This window comes from Dama dama, chromosome 6 (genome assembly GCF_033118175.1).
Source record: "Dama dama isolate Ldn47 chromosome 6, ASM3311817v1, whole genome shotgun sequence".
NCBI lineage: Eukaryota > Metazoa > Chordata > Mammalia > Artiodactyla > Cervidae > Dama > Dama dama.
The window spans coordinates 27,582,313-27,608,969 of record NC_083686.1 but is presented as its reverse complement, the minus strand read 5'-3'; the positions used below and the strand labels follow the sequence as shown (position 1 = coordinate 27,608,969).

Below are 26,657 nucleotides of genomic sequence, written 5' to 3'. Positions count from 1 at the left end.
CAGCCATAATAATGACATGAGAAAGAAAATAACTTCCAATTCGGTATATTCCCAGAACTTCAAATTTCCAAAAATTATAAACACTTCTACCACAAAATATTTCTAATTTTTTGCCTAAGTAGTTTCACATCCATGACTTCATTTTTATCAGAATGAAGCATGAACAGGACACAGTGCCTTTACAATCATTTTCTTTCCTCCTTCCTTCCTCAAATAATTTTTGAGTTCTTACTATATACCAGGCCTGTTCTCTGTGCTGGGAACACTATAGAAGAAAGCAGAGTAAAATCACTTCTCTCATGGACCTTACACTCATGGAGAGGATGGTGATAAGAAAGATACAGCAATAAAACCTATCATATATAGTGATAAGTATTCAGGGGGAAAATTACTCAAGGAAGGGGGTAGAAAGTGTGCATGTGTGCAAATATGTTTACGCAAGGGAAAAGTCTTAAATTATTGATAGAATGGCTGAGGAAGGCCTCACTGAGGATGTAATATTTGAGCAAAGACCTGAAGGAGATGAGACAGGAATCGTGAAGCTATTTAGGGGAAGTGTGTGTCAAAAGAATAAGTAAGTAAATTGAGCACCCATGAAGTCAGTGCATGCCTAAAGATGTCGAAGAACAGCTAGGGAACAAGGTGGCTGGTATGGAGATGAGGAGAGGGCTATTAAATGACGAGGAGAAGAGGTAATGGGACCAGCACAAAGATTCTGACTTTGCTGTGAGAAGGGAGACCATTGGAGGGTCTGAGAAGAGGTGTGACACAGTCTGACTTACATGGTTAAAGAATTGTCTGCTCTGTTGAAATAGACTGACAGGAAAAAGGTAGACCAGTTAGTCCCCTCTCTGGTATCATGTGTTTCTTTGGGCTTTTAAAAGTTCCAAGGGTCAGAACTGTTCTCATCCCCTGGACTGGACTTCTCTGGGAAAAAAGTACAAGACAGGGTCCAGAACTTAGAAGCCCAGCATCCCCACAACTGGTGATATGATTCATTACCGTGTCCACAGAGTCAGTGTTTGCTGCTTTAATTCCTCTGTGACTTCTGAAGCAATGGGGAACCTTGATAATTCAGCTCTTCTCATTTGCCCACCAGAACCCTCTTTTTTTAAAAAAATTAATTAATTTATTTTAATTGAAGGCAATATTGTAGTGGTTTTTGCCATACATGGACATGACTCAGCCCGGGTGTACACGTGTCCCCATCCCGAACGCCCCTCCCACCTCCCTCCCCATCCCTTCCCTCTGGGTCTTCCCAGTGCACTGGCCCTGAGTGCCCTGTTTCATGCATCAGACTTGGACTGATCATCTGTTTCACATACGGCAATATACATGTTTCAGTGCTGTTCTCTCAAACCATCCCACCCCCCTCCTTCTCCCACAGAGCCCAAAAGTCTGTTCTTTATATCTGTGTCTCTTTTGCTGTCTTGCATATAGGGTCGTCATTACCATCTTTTAAAATTCCATATATATGTGTTAATATACTGTATTAGTGTTTTTATTTCTGACTTACTTCATTCTGTATAATAGACTCCAGGTTCATCCACCTCATTAGAACTGATTCAAATGCATTCTTTCTAATAGTTGAGTAATATTCCATCATGTATATGTACCACAACTATCTTATCCATTCATCTGCTGATGAACATCTAGGTTGCTTCCATGTCCTAGCTACTGTAAATAATGCTGCGATGAATATCAGGGTACACGCTTCTCTTTCAAGTCTGGCATCTTCACTGTGTATGCCCAGCAGTGGGATTGCTGGGTTGTGTGGCAGAACCCTCTTTTGAACTTTACATCTTATGTTAGCTTGGGTTTGCATCCTCAATTTTTTTTATGCTTGATAATATAAAGCAATGTTTCTTACTTCATGGTCACCTGGGATAATTATTGGAAATATGTATTCCCAGACTGTCTTTAGATCTGGAGGGGCTTGAGAATTTGTATTTTTAAATGAACTCTCCAGGTCATTCTGAAGTGTGCCACAATTTGAGAAACACGGTTATAGATCATGGGCTTAATAGATAAAAGGTTTTAAAAATACACTCATCTATTTTCCACATTACTAGCCAAACAGGTGCTCTAATCTCCATTCTTTTCCCTATTCTTAGTCCCTAAAAAGGTCTTAGTTATGATTGCCTTCTGTTCTGGATTTCATGTATAAGAAATGTGATTTTCACAGGCAAAATATAAAGAACTATAGTTTTATAGTAAAAATAGTTTAAAAAAAGTTAACTATGTGAGCTCATAGATGTGTTGATTATCTTGATCATGGCAATCAGTCCACAGTATATGTGTATGTCAAATTATGTTGTACACTTTAAATATATTCAATTATATTTGTCAATTATCCTAATTATTCATCAATAAGGTTAAAAACCCTTATACACTATTGGGTTATGAGGTTATGTATTTGTAATTATGAGGAAAAGCACAAGGCAGAAAGTAAAAATTCCCCGGGATCCCAGAACTCTGAGATAAGCAGCATTTCATTTTGAGAGGACACTCCTCCGTATGTCTCTTTAGGTACACACACAGACAATACACAAAAGTGGTCATGTCACACTTGCTATTTTTATTGTACACATTTTTAAAAATCAAAGTTTATTTTTTGCTTTTTTTGTCTTATGCTTTTTCTCCTTCCCATTGTCTTTTCTGTGTCTCCAATCCCCTAACCAAGCAATCAATGTTAATAGCTTGGTATTTATCTTTCCATACCTTTCTCCCTAATCATATACTCATATAAACCACATATTTAAATAGGGATTTATAATTCTTTTTAAAAAATGAAATCATACTCTATGCATGTATAGGCATGTTGCATTTTTAATAAATATGTATTGTAGAGTTCCCTCCATTCAACTAGTACAGATCTAACTCATTTCATTTAATAGCTGCATATTAATCATGTATTAAATCATTCTTCTATGATGGGTAACTTTGCCTTTAGCTTTCCATCATTATAAATAACCTTGCATATAAATCTGTAGGTAATAGTTCTTTGATTTTTGTGAAACAGATTCTCACCAGTGGATTTGCTGGGCTAAGGAATATGTATATTATAGATTTTTAATAAATACTGCTAAAATGAGTTCCAAGAAAGTAGGAGTCAGATCTTCTCCAGAACTGCATGAACATACTCTTTTACTCTTATCCGTGCCAGCCAGTAAGTAGAAACAGATAAAAGATAATATGGCATTGTGGGTTGAATATACATGTCCTTGACCTTTGCATTTCCTTTAATATTTGCATTCCCTTAAGTTTTAGACTTTGCTAAATATATTTACAGGTTATTTTGTTATTCTCTGAACTGCTTTATCATACTTCTTCGTATTTTTATATTGGTTGCCTTTTCATTATCACTTGGCAAGAACTTTTGGATACTGTAGGTATTAATGTTTCATCTGATAGTCTTCATAATCTTTTATTTGTATCTTTTACATTTTATACAGTCCAGCATTTTTATCTTGTAGTTTTCTCCTAAACAACCAGAATGAATATACACACACACTCAGAACTTTCAAAAATTTATATATATATATATATATATATATATATTTCTTATATTTAAGCTTTCAATTTATAAGGACTTTAATTTTGTATATGTTTGGATATCCAATTTCCATTTTCTTATAGTTGTTCTGGATCAAAATGTATTTTTTATTTATTCAATTTCTGGCTCAAGCAATCAGACACTTAAATTACAACATGAGCCATTTCTATAATTTAACTTCAAAATTTTTCAGTTTTAATGATGGCCATTCTGGCTGGTGTGAGGTGATATCTCCTTGTAGTTTTGATTTGCGTTTGTTTAATAATTAGCGATGTTGAACATCTTTTCGTGTGCCTGTTGGTTGTCTGTATGTCTTCTTTGGAGGAATGTCTGTTTAGGTCCTCGGCCCACTTTTTGAGTGGGCTGTTTGTTTTGCTGCTGTTAAGTAGCATGAGCTGTTTGTAATTTTTGGAGGCTAATTCCATTTCATTCACATCATTTGCAAACATTTTCTCCCAGTCAGCGGGCTATAGTTTTGTTTTGTTTATTGCTTCCTTTGCTGTGAAAAAGCTTTTGAGTTTCAGTAGGTCCCATTGTTTATTTTTGTTTTTATCTCCAATGTTCTGGGAGACAGATTGAAAAAAGTTTTGTTGCGATTTATGTCAGAGAGTGTTCTGCCTATGTTTTCCTCTAGGAGTTTTATAGTATGCAATCTTACATTTAGGTCTTAAATCCATCTTGAGCTTATTTTTGTATATGGAGTTAAAGAATGATCTAGCTTTTTTTTTTCTTTTTTTTTTTACATCTAACTGTCCCATTTTCCCAGCACCATTTGTTGAAGAGACTGTCTCCAACATTGTGTAGTTGCCTCCTTTGTCATAGATTAACTGACAATAGGTGCAAGGGTTTATTTCTGGGTTTTCTATTTTAAGGCTCTCAAAAATTTCATTTCAATATTGCCTTAGGGTTTCTCTAATCCATCTTTTACTCTTTGCTCCTCGCGCCCCACACATAGTCTCTTTGGGTCCTGATGCTAACTTTTACCCCCACCACATGGTTCTGCACATTCTTCTCTACTGAGGAGGAGGAAACTCTCCCACAACGTGTCAGACACTACAGGGAGTAATGGTATGCAATGATGACTCTAGAAAAAGCGAGAATGATAAGGGAAAGTGAAAAGGAAAGGAATACAAAGATCAACAACCGAAATGCCTACAATTCCTGGGAATCTTCCACCTGTGCTCCAGGGCTCTTTGATCACCATTCAGATAGCTTAATGCCTGGCCAACAAGCAAAATCTTTTGTGCTATAAGCTCTTCTAGGATCCCTTATTCTAAGGTTGTCTTCCTTTGAAACTGTAAAGAATGAATAATCTAAAACACTCCACCTCTCTTCTTTCTTCCTTCCCTCCTTCCCTTTCTCCCACAGAAAGAGGTAAACTGCTTTTTTGCCTTATTAATGGGCAGGAACCAACAACACATTGCACTCATGTAAGAATAACCAAGTTTTCTTACCTCCTGTTGCAAAAATAATGTAAAGTGCAAAATCCTGGGCACTATTTTCAATCTGTCAATGGAAAAGAATGAACAGACATGAATTCTTTGTTAGTGTTTTCTAAGCCAACCAGACCCAGATTATGTATCTGTTTCTTCACTTTAATTTTTCACTTTCAGATATAAAATCTTCTCTGTTCCCCGGGGATAAGGTAATTTCTCAGTGCAGTTACTAAAAGATGTTATATAGTTGTTTTTTGGTATCTGCTGTGGATACCAAAATCCATGTATACTCTAGGCCCTTGGTTGACCTTTTGTACTCTTGGGTCTGCATTCATGGATTCAACCAACCATGTACTGTAAACAGTAATATATGCATTGAAAAAAAATCCATGTATATGAATATGTATGGCTGAGTCCCTTTGCTCTTTACCTGAAACTATCACAACATTGTTAATTGGCTATATCCCAACACAAAATAAAAAGTTAACAAAAAAATCCATATTTAAATAGACCCCTGGGGTTCAAACAGGTGTTTTTCAAGGGTCAACTATACATAGGAAAGAATTTTTTGGAACTGAATATTTGATTTAGATATACATGCTTATGTGTCTTTTTCAGAAAAAATCCATTTATGTGTTTACAATTATACACAAGATATTTATAGTTCAGTTCACTGATAAAGATTACCTTAAATTTTTGGAGAATTTGCTTTATTACTTCTTCAGTTCTCATATTACTATTTACTCTGACCTTAGTTTCTGATCCAAAAGCTGGAGTGAAAATTGACGTCTAGAAAAAAAAAAAAAAGATTGTTGTAATTTTAAGGACATATGTGACAAACTAGCAAGAGTCTGTCTCTTGAATCTGGCCTTCCTTTGCACAAAAAAATTCAAGATCAGGAGTCTAAAATTTTGCTTTCTTATTTTTACTTTCTTTGTTTTGGTTGCTGAGTACTATGTATGGCTTTAAGCAGCTTTATATTGCTTCTAGAGTAAGTTAGGTAAAACATTGTTTGAGAATGTTTGAAATATTTTCATTAGATAATCATACCATTCTTTACTGTAATTTAAGATTTCAAAATTCCCTCCTGTTAAGAAATAATTGTTATAAATTGTTTTCATTTGAACCATATGAAATCATTCCTTTCCAGTTGGTCAGAAACGGTCCAATGCTGGCAATTTCATGTGATTCAGCTTATATCTCAACTGAGGATTTGGGTAAAAGTCCTGCTAATTGAATATTTAGAACAATGTTTCCCACAAGTTGCTTTAATCAATAGTCGGCCCTTTAGATGAAATTTGGTAAACAGCTGCCATGATCCAATAAGTCTGACACATCCCTCTTGGGGATTAGTAATGCACCATAAAAATTATAAGAAACATATAACCATAAATTTTTTACTCATAATTTTATTCCTATTTTAAAATAAAATCCTGAGATGAAAAAATTAAATGGAAAATTCCAGAAATAATTCACACATTTTAAATTGTATGCCGTTCTTTTTTTTTTTAAGTTTTTTTTTTTCTTTTTGATATGGACCACTTTTAAGGTCTTTATTGACTTTGTTACAATATTATTTCTATTTTATGATTTCTCTATTGTTGCCACAGGCATGTGGGATCTTAGCTCCTTGACTAGGGATCAAACTCACACCCCCTGCATTGGAAGGCAAAGTCTTACAGGGAAGTCCCTGTGTGGCATTCAGAAAATGTGCTGAAAGTGTTAGTTGCTCAGTAGTGTCCAACTCTGCAATTCCATGGACTGTAGCCCACCAGGGTCCTCTGTCCGTGGGATTCTCCAGGCAAGAATACTGGAGTAGGTTGCTGCTCCCTTCTCTAGGGGATCTTCCTGACCCAGGGATTGAACCAGGATCTCCTGCATTTCAGGCAGATTCTTTACCATCTGAGCCACCAGGGAAGCCATTCTGAGTAGCATGATAAAATCTTGCACCATCCTACCCCACCCTGCTCAAGATCCCCACCCACTGACAATGTCTGCTTCTGACAGACATCTATCAACTCCATCACAGCCTGATGGGCCAGGATCACCTGAAGCAGATGATCCTCCTTCTGATATATTGTCAGAAGGTCGCCTAATGCTGCATCACAATGCCTACATCATTTACCTCACTTTATCTTATCACATCACAGGCATTTTATCATCTCCTGCCCTTATAAAGTTGAATACAGTATTATAAGATATTTTGAGAGGGAGGAAAAAACCACATCCACATAACATTTTTACAGTATATTATTATAATTATAATTATTCTACTTTATTGTTAGATATTGTTGTTAATCTCTTATTTTACCTAATTTATAAGCTAAACTTTATCATAGGTAAATATGTATAGGAAAAAACATAGTATATATAGAATTCAGTACTATCCTTGGTTTCAGGCATCCACTGGGGGTCTTGGAAGTATTTCCTTGGGACTATGTATCACAATCTAAGCCTCTAATAAGTGTGTTATTCAATATTGGCATTATCAAGAGCTTTCATGATATAAAAACATATCTTACAACTATTTCAACTTAAATCCCTAGATGCCCAACATTGCATACCCATTGATAGGGTGCTTTGGGTTTTGGGGTTTCATTTTCTGCTAGTTATTATACTGTAGTGAATGACATTTGAATGAAATATCTTTAGTTTCACTTGATCTCTTTCAATCAACAGCAATGACACTAATGCAAACTGAGTTCTTCCTTTCTGCAGACACTCTGCTAAGTGCTAAATTCACCTCAATCCACTTCATCCCATGAACAGCCTTGTAAAGAAGGAAGGATGAAAGCTGGGAAGATTGAGATTTTTTATTTGCTCAGCAAGAACTTGCAATCACGTCATCAAACTGCAAAGACCAAGAATTTGAATTATGATGCTGTGCCGCCAACCTAGTGCCAATGTCATTCTTAGTACTGCGGACCAATCTGGAAGCTGCTCGTTTAGAAATACGTGGCTTTCACAGCCTTTCTTAACACAAACCACCCTCCGTGTGCTGATGACATAAGCGTAATTCTGAAGAGAAGAAACCAGGACCATCAGTAGTTGCATATCTGTAGGGGACTGTCAATACTATGTTTTGGCCAGGGAGGAAATTCTTGAGACAGAAAAATGTCTAATTTGAACCAAAAATTCACAGGGGAGATTTCTTCCCACCAGTCTCCAAAGGGACATGTGGATATCCTTCCAAGGGAGGAAGAAGGTAAAAGGTAGAAAGCCCTCTAAAGAAAAAGCTTATGATGAATGAATTAATATTTTGTATGAAAGAGCTTAAAATGGTGCCTCACATACAGTGGTTTTAAAGTATTTATTAAATGAATGGATGAATGATCATGAAAATACACGACATAAAAAATTTGAGTTCTAGAAAAAAAATGATCTATTTCCTACCTTTGGCCAAGTTAAATGTCTTATAAATATTACAGAAAGGCACATATAAGTTCAACACATATTAAGTGAAAAAAATCAGAATATAAATTATATAAACTATAATTGCACTTGTGTAAAAAGTGATATGTATATATGTGTAAGACCTAGAATTAGAAATTTAACTGATCAGAATAAACAGGGTTATAGTTGACTTAATCCTTTTATTTCAAATTTAATGTTTGAATACACTTTAAACCAATATCTTTTGTAGCACTTACATGATTCTTATGACATTTATGGATGTATTGGTTTCTTTGCCCAAGAGCTAAGCTCCATGCTGACAAAGGCACCAGCTGAGCCATCTGTATATTTCCAGTGTGTATCATGGGGTCTGCCACTTAGGGTTCACCAATCACGCTGCTTAAGAACTTGGGTTCTGGCATCAGACAAAGCTGGATTTGAATTCAGAGTTGGTACTTAAAAGCAGTGTGGCCTGTGATAAATTGTGTAACCTCTGTGAATTTCTGTGAATCTGAGGTGATCAAAGCAGTCAATCAATCCTGAAATCACCCTGAATATTCATTGGAAGGGCTGATGCTGAAGCTCCAACACTTTGGCCACCTGATGCGAAGAACTGACTCACTGGAAAAGACCCTGATGCTGGGAAAGATTGAAGGCAGGAGGAGAAGGGGACGACAGAGGATGAGATGGTTGGATGGCATCACTGACTCAATAAACACGAATTTGAGCAAAGTGTGGGAGATGGTGAGGGACAGGGAAACCTGGTGTGCTGCAGTCCAGGGGGTCACAAAGAGTTGGACATGACTGGGTGATTGAACAGCAGCTGTGAGCCTCAGTTAACTCACATGTAAAATAGGGAAAATAATAGTATCTACTTCATATGATTATGTTTTAGTGAGTAATGAGATAATCCAGCAACACAATTTCATGCCAAATAAACAGAGAGTACCCAGTAATAACAGCAGTAGTGTATCTGATAGTATTTTAAGTTTGAATTGTAAATTCAATACAGTGATATTGTTAGCACAATAGACAGTATTCTTTTAAATGACATGAATGGAATTGTAACTCACTTCATGGTTATAAAAGTGTCCATTAATAGAGGCCCTATGCTTCTGTCTGTCTTTTCTGTCCATCATCGGAGGCTTCATCCTTTTCCTCACCAGGGTTGCTTCACTCATAGTTCTGTAGAGGAATGGGGATTCAGGCTCTTTGTTTGCATGAGGCTTCAGAGTGCTACTGTGATAAGATAAATAGTCTGGGAAGAATAAAGGTTATAAACCCATATAATTTAGCTGCTCATCTCTTTGCATCATGGATGCATTAGTATTAATAAATAATTATGTGGCTAAGCAATGGACTAAAATTCTTTTAAACAGAAAATAGCAATGATCTTGTTTAAGAATAGGGCCATCTGGTGACACTTGTGTTCCATTTTACCTTGGAATTTTAATTTAATTGTAGTTAGAGTATAAGCAAGTGATGTTTCATCTTTCTCTAGCATGGGTGCTAAATGCAAATAGATTTTTATTGTATCTTTGGTGGCAAGATATTGGGATTCCCCTGTGTTTAAATGAGTGTTGTCAATGGATTAATTATTAATATAAGGACCATCATATAAAAGATGCCAAAAGGTCATAAGACAAAAATAAGGGAGTCCTGGAAGGAGCATCATGTTTGTTATAGAATATGAGTTGTTAAAGGACAGTAGAGGGGATGAATTGAGAATGCTTTGAAAAAAATTAGTTACACATTGGAAGTTGCCGGTAGCTTCATGAAGATAATGCCAGCATGATACCCTTGTTCAATCTGAAATCAGCTTGCTAAAATCACCATTCCAGAAATGTGAACCCCACTCCAGTCTCAGTCATCAGCTCCTCCTTGGATCTCTATATACCATATAATGAAAATCCATGTAAAATACAAGATATCATGCCTGTCTCAGTAAATGACAGAAAATTAACAGCATTATATCATTGTTGTTATGATTACTGATGTCACAGGTCATAGGAGCTGGTGTTTTCCATTGGTTTGTCAAATTTGATATGAACTCACTTGATGTTTAAGTAGATTTCTCTTTTTTTAAACTTGTTATTTTATGTTGGAATATAGCCGATTAACAATGTTGTGATAGTTTCAGGTACAGAGCAGAGCAACTCAGGCATATAAATGCTTAAAACAACCCTATCAAATGTAGGAATCCCAGCATATCTGCCTCTGAGAAGCCATGTCGTGTTAAGTATTAACTAAAATGTTTAGCTTCTCAAAAGATGTAGAATTCAACCTGAAGGGTTTGGTCTTAACATAACTACTGAGTGTTATAAATGACCCTAATCCTTGGGGGGAAATATTGAACAATTTTATGTATGAAAAGCTTTATTCAAACCATTAGTTCTCCCTAATCTAATAAAGCTAAGTGACTTAATACAATTTTTTAAAAAAAAATAATGCTTTTATATAGTAAAGTAAGGTTCTTAAACATTATATGAGCATTGTAGTGACTTAAGTTGGTATGCTCCTAAGATACATTTTTAAAATATAAAATAAGAGTTTAAAAAGTAATGGTGTATAAAATGTTATATTTCAGAGAAACATTTAGGATTCATGCATTATAGTATCTAAAAAAGTCTCCTCATTAATAAGAGTTTGATACTGACCTTCCTGGGAACCTGTTCCTCCAGACGCTGGAATCTGATCCCTGTCCAAGTCACTAATGCGATAAAGATCATCAAATTCTCCCCAGCGTGTCATTCCCCTGAAAAGTAATAAATTGTGTCAGTGATATCAACTCTATTTATCAAAGGGCCTATGATGGTTTCCAGATTTACAGTATTAATATAGTACCATGGGCCTCTGTGGGTAGACATACCAGCCTAAATTATAACAATTTTTATATTAGTAAAACTATATCTATACCAGAGTAGTCAACATGCATTTTAATTAATTCTTGTACTGATTTTTAGCATGTGTTTCAGTACGTTAGTTACATACTGAAACAAAAAATTATATAGATTCTGTAAAATGTACACAATGTGTAGAAACCAACAAAATCCATTCTTATACAGATACCTCACTGTACTCTTCAGTGAGTTTAGATACAAAAGTGTTTATTCTAACTTGCATTGGGCTCCTATTGTATTCAAAGCATTTTAAGGTAAAGTCATTCCAATATAATAAGATATAAAACCTATCTTTTAAGACCCTTGAGCACTACAAAGAATGCAATTTATAAAGCAGTAAAATCTCTGGGAAAGATTCCTTTTCTGGGACATCATGATTTATAAAGTGTACTATTAATTTTCAATGCATTCTAATGCCCAGAATAAATAAAACTGGGCAACTGATTATCTTTACCAGTTGGACCAAGGCTCATTTTTTATTTTCTTTCTGGCTTTAATTAAGTTGCTTATTTTCTCTGTGCATTAATGTTCTCACCTGTAAAATGGGGATGAACATAGAGTGAGGTGGGATAGGATTGTTGAGAAGGATTAAATGAGTTAATTTATGTAAAATCCTTGAAAAAGTACCCAACACACAGTAAACACTCAATATGTGTTAAAAAAGCAACCGTGGTCATCTTCTTCTTCATTGTCATCCTCATCACAGTCCCCGTCATCTATATCTATTTCATGATGGATCTGCAGCCATTAGGGACCCAAGGTATTCCTAGATCTCTCCAGGTTAATAGATAACTATCATATCTGGGACTAGTCTTAGCTCTTACTGAGAGTCTCTTCCAATGTCTGTTTTCCTTATGGCCAAAAAATATCCACCCGTAGGGAGTTCGTGACATTAATTCTACCCAAATGTCACTGGTAGCAACAACACCACAAAGTGCTTATTCATACAAATGGTGGTAAATACGAATAAACATGATCCTTTTCTTCTTTGACCCTTGAATTCCTTTGAAGTCTTTTTACAACTTCTATATCATTTGAGTCTCACAATAATAGCCTTGTAATATAGATAAGATAATCCTAATAAACAGGTTTATTAATTTTCCATTAAGCTCTACCATCCAGGATATAACCAGTCAAAACAAATGTCCCAGAAGTCCAACAACTTTACTTAGTAACTTTAACTCAAAGGAGAACAATTCCGGCCCTGACTCAGACCCTAGTTATTCTTCCTTTTACTTTTTTCAAATTGAAGTATATTTGATTTACAATGTTTTAAGTGTACAGCAAAGTGGTTAAGATATATGTATGCATATGTATATATATTTCTTTCTCAGATTCTTTTCCATTATAGGTTGTTAGATGATATGAATATGCTATATGGTAGCATATATGCTATATGGTAGGTCCTTGTTTATCTATTTTACATACAATAGTGTGTCTCTGTTAATCCCAAACTCCTAATTTATCCCTCCCTGCATATTCCATTTGGTAGCCATGAGTCTGTTTTCTGTGTCTGTTTCTGTTCTGTAAATAAGTTCACTTGCATCATTTTTAAGATTCCACATGTAAATGATATTTGTGATATTTGCCTTTGACTTCATGCAGTGTGATATTCTTCAAGTCCATCCATGTTCCTGTAAGTGAAATTATTTCATTCTTTTTATGGCTGAATAATATTCCATTGTATGTATATATATGCTATATCATCTTTATTCATTCATTTGTCAATGGACGTTTAGGTTGCTTCCAGGTCTTGGCTATTGTAAATAGTGTTGCTCTGAACACTGGGGTGCATGCATCTTTTCAAATTATCATTTTCATCTTTTCCAGATATATGCTCAGAAGTGGGATTGCAGGATCATATGGAGGCTCTATTTTTAGTTTTTTAAGGAACTTCCCTACTGTTCTCCATAGTGGCTGTACAAATTTACATTCCAGCAGTATAGGAGGGTTCCCTTTTCTAGTTATTCTTTTGATAGACAAAATTATCAATGTATAGAAGATTAACTTAAAAAGGCAGATGTGATTATCATAGAAAGAGTGTTGAAAGTCAAAGTGTTAGTCTCTCGGTTGTGTCTGACTCTTTGAGAACCCGTGGACAGTAGCCTGCCAGGCTCCTCTGCCCATGGAATTCTCCAGGCGAGAATACTGGAGTGGGTTAATCATGGAAAAAAAAAAAAAAAACAGAATAACAGTAAAAATAGAAACTAAAAAGTCAAAGCAACCCAATGCTGTCTCCCATGGGGGAAGACGAGAGAGCCCAAGCATACCAGACCAGTGATGTGCTATAAATTCTTGGTAGTCCCGCCCAACTTGACACCTGTCCTCATCCTCTCTCAGCTCAGTGATGTCACACAAATACAGAGGAACAAACGTGGCTTAATATAGCCAGTGTTTGGCCCCTTTTCTTCCTTACCATCTTAGCAAAAATAAGCGCCTCCACCCCCAAATTACCAACCCACAGCCTACCCCTTTTCAGCTCCAGACTATGTAATTGGAAGTGTCTCCATATACAGTTGTGCACTTGACTAAGCTTGAATGCAGTGACCCAAAGTTTTCTAAAGAAAACTGGTGGAACTTTATGTAACATCAAATAGTTTAAGTTGCCCAAGCATGGGCATGTCAGCCTTGTTCTGACCAAGTTTCAGGATAAATACCATTAGCAAATTTAAACTGTGGGGAAGTATTCTAATGAGCTGCAAAAAAGGAGGTCAAAATTTGACAGACAAATTGAAGGTGGTGACTTCTCTACCCACATGGTAAGAAAGGAAAAAAACTATTGATGTTATTCAAATGGACATCTGTCCAGTTTCTGCTCTTTATGCCATTCTACCATGACTTGTCCAAAGCATGTCAAAGCAGACTTTGGAAAGACATTGAAAACAGAACGGGAAACTGGTGCCAGCAAACATAACCTCAGCAAGGTTGTTTTTACAAAAAATTTCCAAAACAAAATACTTGGACCAGTTATGAGATATCAAAGTACTGCCCACAGAAGTGTTTCCATAAAGGATCATAAGTGGTCACAGCTCAAACTGATTTGTTTTTAAACTGTTACCACTCCCATTAAGCTGGTTCAGGGTGACTCATTTCAAAGATAATGTAAGCAAAGTAGCTTGATTCCCTCCAAAGGTGAGTTGAAAGAAAAGATTATAGCCCTTCCTGCAGCTGAGTACACAACGTCCACATCTTTTGTATCACATCCAACCACTGGAGATATTAAGTCTGTGAACCTGAGAGAACAGAGGTGTAATTCTGCCTGCAGAAGCCCAGTATGAGAAAGGGAGCAATAAAAATTCTTAGGGAGTGAGTAGTGATAGTCCATTTCCTTATACAATTTCACTCAAGGCTCAAAATTTAAATAATATCACCTAAAGGATGGCAACCAGAGTGAGGGTGTCTAGAACTGAATTGAAACAAAGTATAATACTTGAGGGGCTTCCCAGGTGGCGCTAGTGGTAAAGAACCTGCCTGCAAATGCAAGAGACTTAAGAGACACAGGTTCGATGCCTGGGTCAGGAAGATCCCCTGGAGGAGGGCATGGCAACCCACTTCAGTATTCTTGCCTGGAGAATCCCATGGACAGAGGAGCCTTGTGGGCTATGGTCCATAGGGTCACAAAGAGTTGGACACAACTGAGTGACTTAGCATTCACGCACACATAATACTTTAGGTGGGACTGTATCCCACTAGGGAACAAGAGGTCAAGGAACAGTTATTCCAAATTGTGCTACACCTTCTGGCTAACTGTTCAGCTGGTTCCCACAAAGGCTTCTTGGATAATTAATCACAATTGAATCAATTGAATCTAATCTTGCTCTTTTGTGGGAGAGGAGTGCGGTCATTTCCTGATGATTTTACTCACCAGAAAAATCTGATATCCTGCAAATATGCACTTCAAATATTCTCCCAGTAAGTCTCATTACTGTGGTAAAGAGCAAGCAAAGTTTTCAAGGGTAGTCTATCTCAACTTGAAACAAAAAGAGATAGATTTTTTTTTTTCTGGTCTTGCCACACAGCATATGGGATCTTGGTTCCCCAGCCAGGGATTGAACCCATGCCCCCTGCATTGGAAGTGCAGAGTCTTAACCACCAGACTGCCAGGGAAGTCCCTAAAGGAGATAATTTATCTTTGGTTCACAGCATTATTCTGATAAAAAATGAAAAAGGCAAATGGATTTTATGGAAGGCAACTCATGAGAATATTAATTTATAATCTTCCATAGAATATGGAAAGGCATTAATATACCTTGTCTACTTGGGCTCTTGAAACTCATCCTCAAGTTCAGGGTTTCTAGGAATAAGTGTTTTGAATTTTAATTTGGAAAATTAAAAAATATATCTTGGGATATATATTCAAAATCATGAGAGCTTAATGTGATAATTTAGGTAGCTTACTGCATTTCCTTGACATCTCCCCATAATGTCTCATACTAATTAAGTTTTCATGATTTGACTAATTAAAATGCATCGAAAGGAGCTGACTGCTCAGAGAACTTTGCAATGAGTTCTTAGGCAATATGAAGAATGATAGCTAATTTTGCCAAATTCATATCTTGTATAGTTTCCTAAAAGTAGGACCCAGGGTAATTTCTACTTTTAAATGATGTTCCTAGTCATTTAGAACCACCAGCCCATCAATCACTTAGTACCTGAAGGTGAAGGATACAGGATTTCATCAGATTGCCTAAGTCTTTGGTTCCTCTTCTGCCATTTCATAAGTGTTGGACTCTTTGTCCTTTGATCGCTTGGATGGGACACTAATCAGAAGTGGTAGATGGAGAGAAAGTTCACACAGCAGAGCAGAGGTATTTAACCACCAGGATTCTGAGGGTTTCATTCAATACTATATTTTGAGTCCTGTCTTTGTGCTGGCTCACTGCTGAGCATGGGGATAAAGATGAGTAAGGCAAGCTCCTTATCCATGAGGAGCTCATAGACTAGAGGGGGAGGCAGGTATATGAAAATTCAATTAACAGCCTGCTCTGAAAGTGACATAGAAAAGTTGTTAGTGCACCTACTACAGACCGAAGGGTCAGAAAAGGCTTTCTGGAGAAAATGTTACTGACCTGAATCTTAAAAGACTGGTGGAAGAGTCTAGCAAGTGGATATCGAGAAGCAGGTAGGCTCCTAGGCAGAGTCAGGGAAGTAAGAAACCACATGATATGTGTAGGCAATTACAGAATGTTCAGAATTACGGGAGCATAACATTGGAGAAAGGTTGGCAAGGTGTGCAACTTGTGTGCAACCTCTGCAATAGTGAGACTTCTGTGTTTCTCCAAGGGAAAAGTAGGGCTTCCCTGACAGTGATATGGGTATCACCTTGGTTATGGCCAAAGGTCAGATTGAGGAAAAGGTCCTCACTGCTCTCTCTCCATCCTCTGTCCTGCTGGAACTCCAGCTCATCCAGTTATATGGAAGGGTGGATGAAGAGAAGGATTGATATCTCCATGAATACATAAAAGAAAGATGCATTAGAAAGCCAGTGATTGAAAATGAAGGCAAAAAGGGAGGGGGGAGAAGAAAACAAGATTTATATGTGTGTTAGTCAGTCAGTTGTATCCAACTCTTTGCGACCCCAAAAACTGTAGCCTGCCAGGCTCCTCTGACATGATATTCTCCAGGCAAGAATACTGGAGTGGGTTGCCATTCCTTTCTCCAGGAGATCTTCCAAACCCAGGGATAGAACTTGGGTCCCCTGTATTGCAGGCAAATTCTTTACTGTCTGAGCTACCAGGGAAGCCTAAACATTGTAAAGGATAATGAAAATATCTATCAACTCTACTTATGTCTTCACGGTACAGTCACATAAACCTGCGCAGGGAACTGTTTCGTGCATGGATTGTACTTCACCTGTCCTTTGTCCTGATCCTGTTTAACAGGACACCGCAATCAGACGGAACATAAGTCTCCTTTCCAGAAAGCAGGAAAAGCCCTTTGTTCCATGAAAAGGGGAAATTTAAATTTCATCCTCCGTTTTTGCTGATAAGCACAGCAAGCTAATGAAATCTTGCCTGTATCGCTTATCTATTCTAGTGAAAGAATGAAGGCTCCCAGAAGAGAAGAACTACAGCAGAGAGGTCAAGGGCACAGACTCTGGTGCCCACAGACCTGGGGTCCAGTCCAGCTCTGCTGGATGGTAACTGGGTATCTTGCACAAACCACCTAACCTCTCAGAGCCCTGGTTTCTGAACACCTACTTTGTAGAGTTGCTGGGGGATTAAATAAGATTGGACATAAGCTTTAGAGCTTTCATCTTCAAGAGTGTGCACAAGGAAGATAATTATGAAGATCATTTTCTAAGGAAGTAAAACCATAAAAGCTAGCTCACCTTTTGGAAAAAGCTTCTGGTGACTCCAGCACACCGAAAGAAGGGATTTGTTTCTCATCTTGTATTTTCAGTTGGATAGGCCGTTTTACTCCCCAGAAAATGTCCAACATTCCTTCAACAATTAGGTTACCATCTTCAGTCTAGGGAAGAAGCCAACCATCTCAAACATTGCTTTTGTATTATTTATAGAAGGTGAATGTTTTAACTGAAGGTGTAGAAATTAAGTCTGTAAGACATCCCAACAGCTAAAAAAAATTCCCAGGTGGGATTATTTGGCTTTTAAATTTATCTACAAAACAATCCTATTTCTGAAACATTCTTTTATTTTTAAAAACAGTGACAACCAGCAAAGTAAGTTTAATGGCAATGACATGCCCACCAGAGGGCACAGTATGCTAAAATGTTTCCTGAACTCTTGATTCTTCAATTAAGTGGAAGTTTAATTCTTTAATTCTATTTAACTTAAAATTAAAGCAAAATTAAAGCTGCACTACGGTAGAAATGAGAACAGCACTGATCAGTTTAGTGGTTGTTTTCTCATTTCTGAAGAGGAAAAATTTAGCTCACATACTTATTATGCAGAAAAAGTGAAATAATATATGTAAAAAGGTGTAAAATGCTTAACATGATATTTTTGAAAAAATCAATAGCACTTAATCTCTTTTAAGTTGGAAATATAACAAAAGAAGGAAATTGCATGCAAACAAAGAAAAACTAGTAAACAGGATTGAACACTTACTCATTCTCTGAACATAAATATTAATAGCTAAGCACATTCACATAGAATGCATCTTCTAATCCATTTCTCTCCTGTATATGCAAAAGTCTTTTATTAAAGTAGAGTTATATTATTATAAAAATTTGAAAAATAGAAAGACTATTTCATCTATTCAGTAACTACTATAACATCCAATAGCTACTTGTTATTATGAAAAATCAATTATTAAAAAACATAAATGACTCAATTCCTATTTGAACGTGTAGTGAAGCCTCCAGACTGTAGAATCACATAGTCCTGTGTTTAAACTGCAGCTCTGCTACTTCCTAGCCGTATGATTTTGGACAAAAAGTTAAACACCTTTAAACCTGGGCTGCTTCTTCTGAAGAATTAAATCATAACAGTCCCTGAATCATAGGGGCTGATATTTAAAGTGCTTAGTAAATGTTGTTCCTTATTATTTCTTTGGCTGATCAACCTACTTTGGAGTCACTCCTGAAACAGAGTTTTGCTCTTTTTCCCACTTTTTGGGTCCACATTTCAGATTATTGTGAGGTCAGGTACTTATCAGTTCTTAATGTGCTATGTGCTATGCTTAGTCGCTCAGTTCTGTCCGACTCCTTGCGACCCCATGGACTGCAGCCCACCAGGCTCCTCTGTCCATGGGGATTCTGCAGGCAAGAAGACTGGAGTGAGTTGCTATGCCCTCCTCCAAGGGAATGAACCAGGGATCAAACTCAGGTCTTCCAGCATTGCAGGCAGATTCTTTACCTCTGAGCCACTAGGGAAGCCCCAGTTCTTAATAACCAAACACAATTTACTCTCTGAAATAACAGTACATGATGCAGGGCCTACACGTTAGTTACTGATGTATGACATCTTTCCTTGGCCTAATTATACTTCCATGAATCCCTTATATCAAAAACTGATAGAATAACTGATCTTCTGAGGTTATCTCATTTTTGCTTTCAAGAAGAAATACTCCAACTATAATCAGACAATGAGGTTTTCTCATATGAGGAATATGAGAATATTTTTTAATTTCAGAAAACATCTCTTTTGAAATTAACTACATAAATTATCCCTGAAGGTTTGGTTACACTTCTGTAGTCTCATTGCCTCAATCGTTAGGCCTTTTCTCATGTAGATCTGCACCGATATCCTTGGTGACCTCAATGATCTTTACATGCTATCTCTAAACTGGTAGCTCCCAATTTTAGATCTCCAACCCAAACCTTAACCTTTCCCCTAAACTTCAGCTTTCAAACTTGACATCAAATTTAATATGATCCTAGTTAACTCTTGAAATTTCTCTCCTAAACATTTTCCTTTCCCAGCCTTCCCCATCTTGTTAAACACCACTCCCATTCTTCCACTTGCTCAGGTCAACATTGTTACAGTCACCGTTAATCTTTCTTTCATTCTGAATATCTCCAAATCCAATAAATTAGCCAGTCTGATTAGCTTGACCTTAAAAATATATCCCCGATATGGCTATGCTCACCATGTGGCTATGCGCTACCACAATTCCGGTCTATGGCATTGTAATTGTTTGCCAGATTATTGCAACAGTGTCTCTGTGGTCTACCTCATTCTTCTCTTGTCCCTCTGTGTATTCCTACTAGCTCGAGAGACCCTTTCAAAATGAATCTTTAGATCATATCTCAACACCTCAGGGGCTTCTCACCTCACTTCAAGCACAAGCTGAAGTCTTCATAGTGATCTACAAGACCCCACATGCTCTAGCACCCTCTCCGTCTCAGTTCTTTCTCTAGCTTCCTTATTCTCTACCAGTCCATTCTCACGAGGTCCCTGGAACGCTGGCTTTCCCGCTGTTCCTCAGTTATACCAGCCAGGCTCAGGACTTTGATTCAGACTGCTGTCTGTACCCACAATGCAATTCCCACAGACTTCTGCAAGGTTAGCACCCTGACATCTTTCAGTCTTTGGTCAAATGTTCTTTATTCATCCACTTAGATTCCTGAGCCCTCTTCCGTGATTTGCTATCCTCCACAGCCTGTTCACCTTCTAATGCACAATTTACTTTTTTGTTTCTTTTCTATCTACTAAAATGTAAGGAGAATGAATGCAGGACATTCTCTCATTTATTCATTGTTGTCTCTAGCTTTTAGAACAGTGTCTGCTGTGTTGTAAACAATAAATAGTCATTGCATTAATTAATCAGAGATTAAGAAAGCTAATATTATTCCATGCACTGCCCCTCTGAACCATGTCCATCACTACAACTAAATCAGAGACTTGGAAAATTCTGGATTCTAATTTTATTGTCAGCAAGTAAAGATGAAAAGATTAAGCAGTCTGAATTCTCAGTATATACTTTAATTCATGCAGTTTAAAAAATTATGTAAGACACAAGACTTTATTTTAAAAAAACAAATGACTTTTGTAAGTTGAGCACCATTTCACAGAATAGAAAGGGCATGCCTCAATTCATATGCTTGTCACATTGAAATTCAAAATTTTCCTAAAGGAAGCATGGAAACTATTGAATTACAATCTAAAATAATTTCCTTAAAGTTTTGATCTTTTCCTAAAGTTTATATTTTTACAGTTATGCATTTTACTGATCTAAGATATAGGACAATATTGAAATAATTTTAAATTAGGCCATTTCGAAAACTTAGGCCCATTTCTTTATAAAAGGATTAGCTATTTTCTGCTTCTGTAGAAAATTACATTTGGGAGGGGAATGAAACGTCTGATCAAACTAAATCATTTAGGCTCACTAGTAAATGACAAAGAGGCTTATAAATTTCCTTCTGTCCCAAATGCCAAGGGTGGCATAAAATCGATGCTATACCATCACATCTGAAGATCTAAACATAGGTAGACAGTTCTAATGTACCCTAGGACCAGGAAGATATTGTAAAGATGTGAAGTGAGTTCCATTAGGATACAAGACTGAGTGGGGAGACCTGTAGAGAATAACGTATTAAAGAAAATCTAAGGTCACTTGGTACAGTAGCTTGACAGTTGCACCCTTAAAAATACTTGCTAGATTCAGGACTTTGCTGAATTATTTGTAAGATAGAGTTCTAGTGGAATTGCTGTTCAAAAGATATTCATACTCTGTTTTTAAAGTAGAAAGCAAATATGTCATTAAAGTTACTTTAAATGTTTGCCCACTCCAAAAAATACTTAGAAATTTACAGATGTTTCAGGACTAGGATTTTCAGTATAACTAGGATTTTCAGTCTATAACTAAAATTATTCACCTGTTTTTCCCAGACCATTTGTATTATGGACTCCAACTTATCCTGACTTCTCTGTACTTTTACGGAATTTTTTTTTTCTTTCCTGTGAATCAATCTTCTTTGATGGCTCAGCTGGTAAAGAATCTGCCTGCAATGCACAAGACCCAGGTTCGATCCTTGGGTCAGGAATATCCTCTGGAGAAGAAAATGTCTTACCCACTCCAGTATTCCTGCCTGGAGAATTCCATGGACAGGGGAGCCTGGTGGGCTACAGTCCATGGGGGTCACAAAACAGCATGACTGAGTGACTAACACGCATATACATATGCCAGAAACCTCCCTGGGTGCTGGCTGGCAATATAGCAGATGCAGCCCACCCTCAGAAAACTTGTAGTTTTGGGGTTTCCCTGGTAGCAAAGCTGATAAAGAATCTGCCTGCAAAGCAGGAGACCCCAGTTCGATTCCTGGGTCAGGAAGATGCCCTGGAGAAGGATAGGTTACCCACTCCAGTATTCTGGCCTGGAGAATTCCATGGACTATAGTCACAAAGAGTTGGACTGAGTGACTTTCACTTTCAAACTGTATTGCATTTCTTTGATGAGCTTACCTGTCCATATAAAATATGCAGATTTTTCTGGTTCCTATAAAAGATGTTATAGGTCTTCAGTAAAGAATTAAGTTGTTCCCTGAAAAATAAATTACATTCACTTACAATCAATCTTAGACTCTTTAATGGTAAAAGGCAATAAGGATGCTTTCAAAAGGTATGAAATAGAATGTAATGGTTCAATGGAATCTTTACTATTCTGTCATTTTAATGAAAGTCATTGAAAGCTGAAAACTTGTTAGGACATCACCAAATGTTGAAGGCGTTAATTCATAAACGAATAACCAAAGTAAAACAAACAAAATCTGACCTTTAGATGGTTATTTTCCCTTGGTGAAGATATGTATTAATAATTTCCAAGTTGAATTTGATTTTTTAAAAGTTCTTCAAAATTTTCTGTAATGAAGAAATGACTGGCTGCAAAAGTTTGTATTGAAAATAAAATCTAAAGCAGTGGTTCTCAACCTATTTAAGTCACAGTATCCTTTGAAACCCTGATGAAAGCTTTGGCTTCCCTATGTGGGGGAAAAAACCTATATATAGACACATAGTTTTGCATGTACAATGTGTGCTAATTTATGCGCTGTTTTGAAAGATTTTCTTGATAAACAAGGAAGGAGTCATTCTCCACATGGTTTAAGCATAGATTCTCTTTATCTGACAGTAACAAACTGATATTTAAAAATATTCTTTGTCTAAAATTCTAGAGTAAAAGAGAATTCCCTGGCAGTCCAGTGGTTAGGACTCCAGGCTTTCACTGCTGAGGGCCCAGGTTCGATATCTGGTTGGGGAACTAAGATGCTACAAGCCATGTGACTCAGCCAAAGAAAAAACAATTCTGAAGTATATGAAAATGAAAGTGAAGTCGCTCAGTCATGTCCGACTCTTTGAGACCCCATGGACAGTAGCATGCACCAGGCTCCTCTGTCCATGGGATTTTCTAGGCAAGAGTACTGGAGTGGGTTGCTATTTCTACACCAATATATTTATATTGGTAGGTAGGATAGTATAGTAGGTAAGATTTGAGATGACTTTTTTTTTTTTTTTTTCTACTGTCATCTCTGTTGTCAAGGTCTTCCAGTTTCTTTTTTTTTTTTTAAGTTTCGAGTTAGTTTTATTTTGACAGCTAGCAACTAAAATAAAAATATTTTCATAAGAGAAAAATAGATACATAACCAAAGGATGGGAAATAACTCCAGACAAAGCAGTGAGGAGAGTATTCTGTAGCAGGAGGCAGCCAGAAAGTAGATTTTGTTTCACATTTCCTTTTTTGTTTTACAACAATTTCATCAATTTCAGTTCATCAACTAGTATGTAACTGACCTTGTGCTACCCACTGGGGTGGGGTGGGGTGGGCACAGCCCTGTTTCAGGAGCCGTCGTTGCTCCCAAGCATCTCACCTTTGTGGCAGGTGGGCTCTGGCAGTGGGAACATTGGCTCCTGCCACACCTCCATCCTTCCCTTTGGGCCACCATGGCTCAAGGTGCTCGTCTCATCCACCTCCCCCTCTGGCCTCTGTCCCCCTGTTGGTTTAAGCTACCTTCTCTCACCTGGATTATGGCAGCAATCTCTTAAAAGCCTCCCTGTATTTGCTGTCTATTTTCAACAGCAGAAGTAATTTTAATGTAAACACAAAAACCTCTCTCCTTTGCTCAGAACTTTTCAATATTTCTCATTATTACAATAAAAGTCAATATCCTTCCAACAACTTCAAAGGCCAGCTTTGATCTGGTTCATGTTACACCTTCCACCTCCTTTCTGCTTCTCTCTCCTTCACTTACTGCGCTCTAGCTGCTGGCCTCCTTGATATTCCTTGAGTACCCCAGGCACATTCTCACCCCAGGGCCTTTGTACCTGCTGAAACTTTATCCAGAATGACCTCCAGCCTGCTATCACACTGTCCTTCACTCATTTTCTTCACCTATTTCCTCCAAAGTCACCTTCTCAAAGAGTCCTTCTTTATAACCAGATCTGAAAATTTGCCTTCTCCCAACATTCATATCTTGCTTTCCTCCTTACTTCTGCCCCTTGCTCACCATCTAACGTTGTATATATTCTACATATTTATTTAACATTCTATCTCCTCCACTAGACTGTAGCTACAAGAGAATAAGCATGTTTTTATATTTTGTTCATGCTATATTTCATGTGCCTGGAAGAGAGTATGGCAAATAGTAAGAACTCAACAAACAATGGTTGAATGAAATGATCAGAAAAAAATATTATTCAGAAAATAAAGCTAAACATATCAAAGGGTGAAAAGTTCTTTTATATCATCAGTTTTAGGGGAGAGATAGCTCATGATATTAAATTTTCAGGTATAGTAATTGCTAAAATCCCTTTGATCTTTAACATCTGTCTCCCTCCCATAAGAATCCTGGTTCTGTGAGGGTAGGGATTTTGGTCTGTTTTATTCATTGTTGTCTTCCCAGTGATTTGAGCATAACCTTGCTAATGGTAGGCTCTTCTGAATACTGACTGACAGAATTCATTGTATATTGATTTTTATGTTTGAGATCATGTAAACATACTTTCCATTTGACTTTTCTCACTTGTGATTTTTAATGTACCTATTTTCAAGGATCAATATACTCCACACAAACACCACAAAAATTTTTCTGCAGAATTACTTTATGCTACTGTACCATTTCCCAACTGGCTTACCTTAGAATTCTAGTGTTGACGAATATTTCTGTTTTAAATATCACTGAGCACACAAGGGATTTTATTTCATTGAAGTCATTGCTGTGGGATAGTTCCTAAAAACTAACATACTGGTAAAGAGCATGAACACTTTTATAGCTTTCATTATGGTGCCAGGGTGACATATGGAAATTTCCAGTTCAGTTGGGATGCAAATCCTGATATGCTGTGAGAATTGTAATACAAGCAAATGGATTTTTACATAATCTTATTCCCTCAGCTTCTGTTTCTGATAAAAACTGCATGATAAGGAATAGTACATGTATCCTTCAAAGTATTTACCTCAGGACCATGTTTAATTAGAAAGATTATTCTCTGGGAGCAAGCTCTTTGGAAAATGTTTCTATATCTGAAAAGAACCAGACTAAATCTTTCTCCACAGAAATAAGTCTCCATATGACCCAAGGAGTCAGCAAATTGGTTCCCAGGACACCAGTTTTTATAAATAAATTTTATTGGCATATAGCCACACTAATTTGTTTGCTATTTGTCTGTAGCTGCTCTCCTTCTATAATTGCAGAGCTGAATGATTGTGACACAAACCATATGGTCCACAAAGCCTAAAGTACATATTATCTGACCCTTTACTGAGGTATTTGGTCAATCTATAAACTGTGTGTAACACAAGGTAACTGAAGACCACAGATATATATTACATATTTTCCTCACCACAGGCAGGATCTTTCTGACACCACAATGGCACTTTGAAGGATTTTGGCATGTAGAAGAACGAAAGAGTGGTAGAATAGTGTAGAGATAAAATTGGGTAAGTTAATGGTGCAATAAAGTGAGGAATTAGAAAATTCAGAAGTTAGGTGAACAGCTATAATAACGGTGAATGCATTCCAAATATTAAAACCTCATCATGTTTTTATTGTGTGGACCTTACCCAAGGAACTTTTAAAGATGATTAGCTTATGCATCTGATGAAACAATGGACCTAATACAATACTGGGAACACAATATACCCTACAATATTCTAATTCAACTTTTTTGGGCAACCAGGCCACAAGGAACTGAAGAAATTATTGTCAAATTAATAATTTTTTATCTGATGAATGATTCAAATTTCGTCCTCTAAGAGAAGACCTGTCCTAATGGGAGGAGTCCCTTGGACTGCAAGGAGATCCAACCAGTCCATCCTAAAGGAGATCAGTCCTGGGTGTTCACTGGAAGGACTGATGCTGAGGCTGAAACTTCAATACTTTGGCCACCTCATGCGAAGAGCTGACTCATTGGAAAAGACCCTGATGCTGGGAGGGATTGGGGGCAGGAGGAGAAGGGGATGACAGAGGATGAGATGGCTGGGTGGCATCACTGACTCGATGGACATGAGTTTGAATAAACTCCAGGAGTTGGTGATGGACAGGGAGGCCTGGTGTGCTGCGATTCATGGGGTCCAAAGAGTCAGACACGACTGAGCGACTGAACTGAACTGAACTGAACTGATGGATCTCCCTACTTCATAAAAAAAAAAAGGGAAAAAATAATTTATGTACCTTTTCCTCTCAGCCCCCAAAAATTCTCCACCCAGCCTAGACCAACTGTTTAGCAACTGTTCAGTTGCCTTAACAAAACTATTAAATGGGTGATAAGAAATGGATTCCCTATCCAGTCTTCTCAGCTTACAAATCTGTCATCACATCTAGAAGGCATAGGGACACCCAAGAAGTTGACAATGTACCAACAACCTATACACTTTTTGCGGTGGTGGTATAGTTGCTAAGTTGTGTCCGACTCTTTTGTGACCCCATGGACTGTAGCTCCTCTGTCCATGGGATTTCTCAGGCAGGAATAC

The 26,657-nt window shown here is 37.2% G+C and overlaps 1 protein-coding gene across 7 annotated transcripts in view; it reads right to left on the bottom strand.

Moving 5' to 3' along the window:
• The window catches only part of RASSF6 (Ras association domain family member 6), a 65,195-nt gene that overhangs the window by 5,533 nt on the left and 33,005 nt on the right, over nt 1-26,657 (bottom strand). For 5 of the 7 annotated variants that reach the window (XM_061145797.1, XM_061145796.1, XM_061145800.1 and 2 more), the window contains 6 exons: nt 22,157-22,235; nt 17,617-17,756; nt 11,043-11,140; nt 9,459-9,643; nt 5,680-5,781; nt 5,011-5,062 (listed from right to left, as the gene is read on the bottom strand). In XM_061145797.1, the coding sequence (XP_061001780.1) occupies nt 5,011-5,062; nt 5,680-5,781; nt 9,459-9,643; nt 11,043-11,140; nt 17,617-17,756; nt 22,157-22,235 (656 nt within the window). Of the gene's footprint in view, nt 1-5,010; nt 5,063-5,679; nt 5,782-9,458; nt 9,644-11,042; nt 11,141-17,616; nt 17,757-22,156; nt 22,236-22,466; nt 22,553-26,657 lie in introns of all 7 variants that reach the window. The other 2 variants (XM_061145801.1, XM_061145802.1) reach the window with 2 other exon arrangements.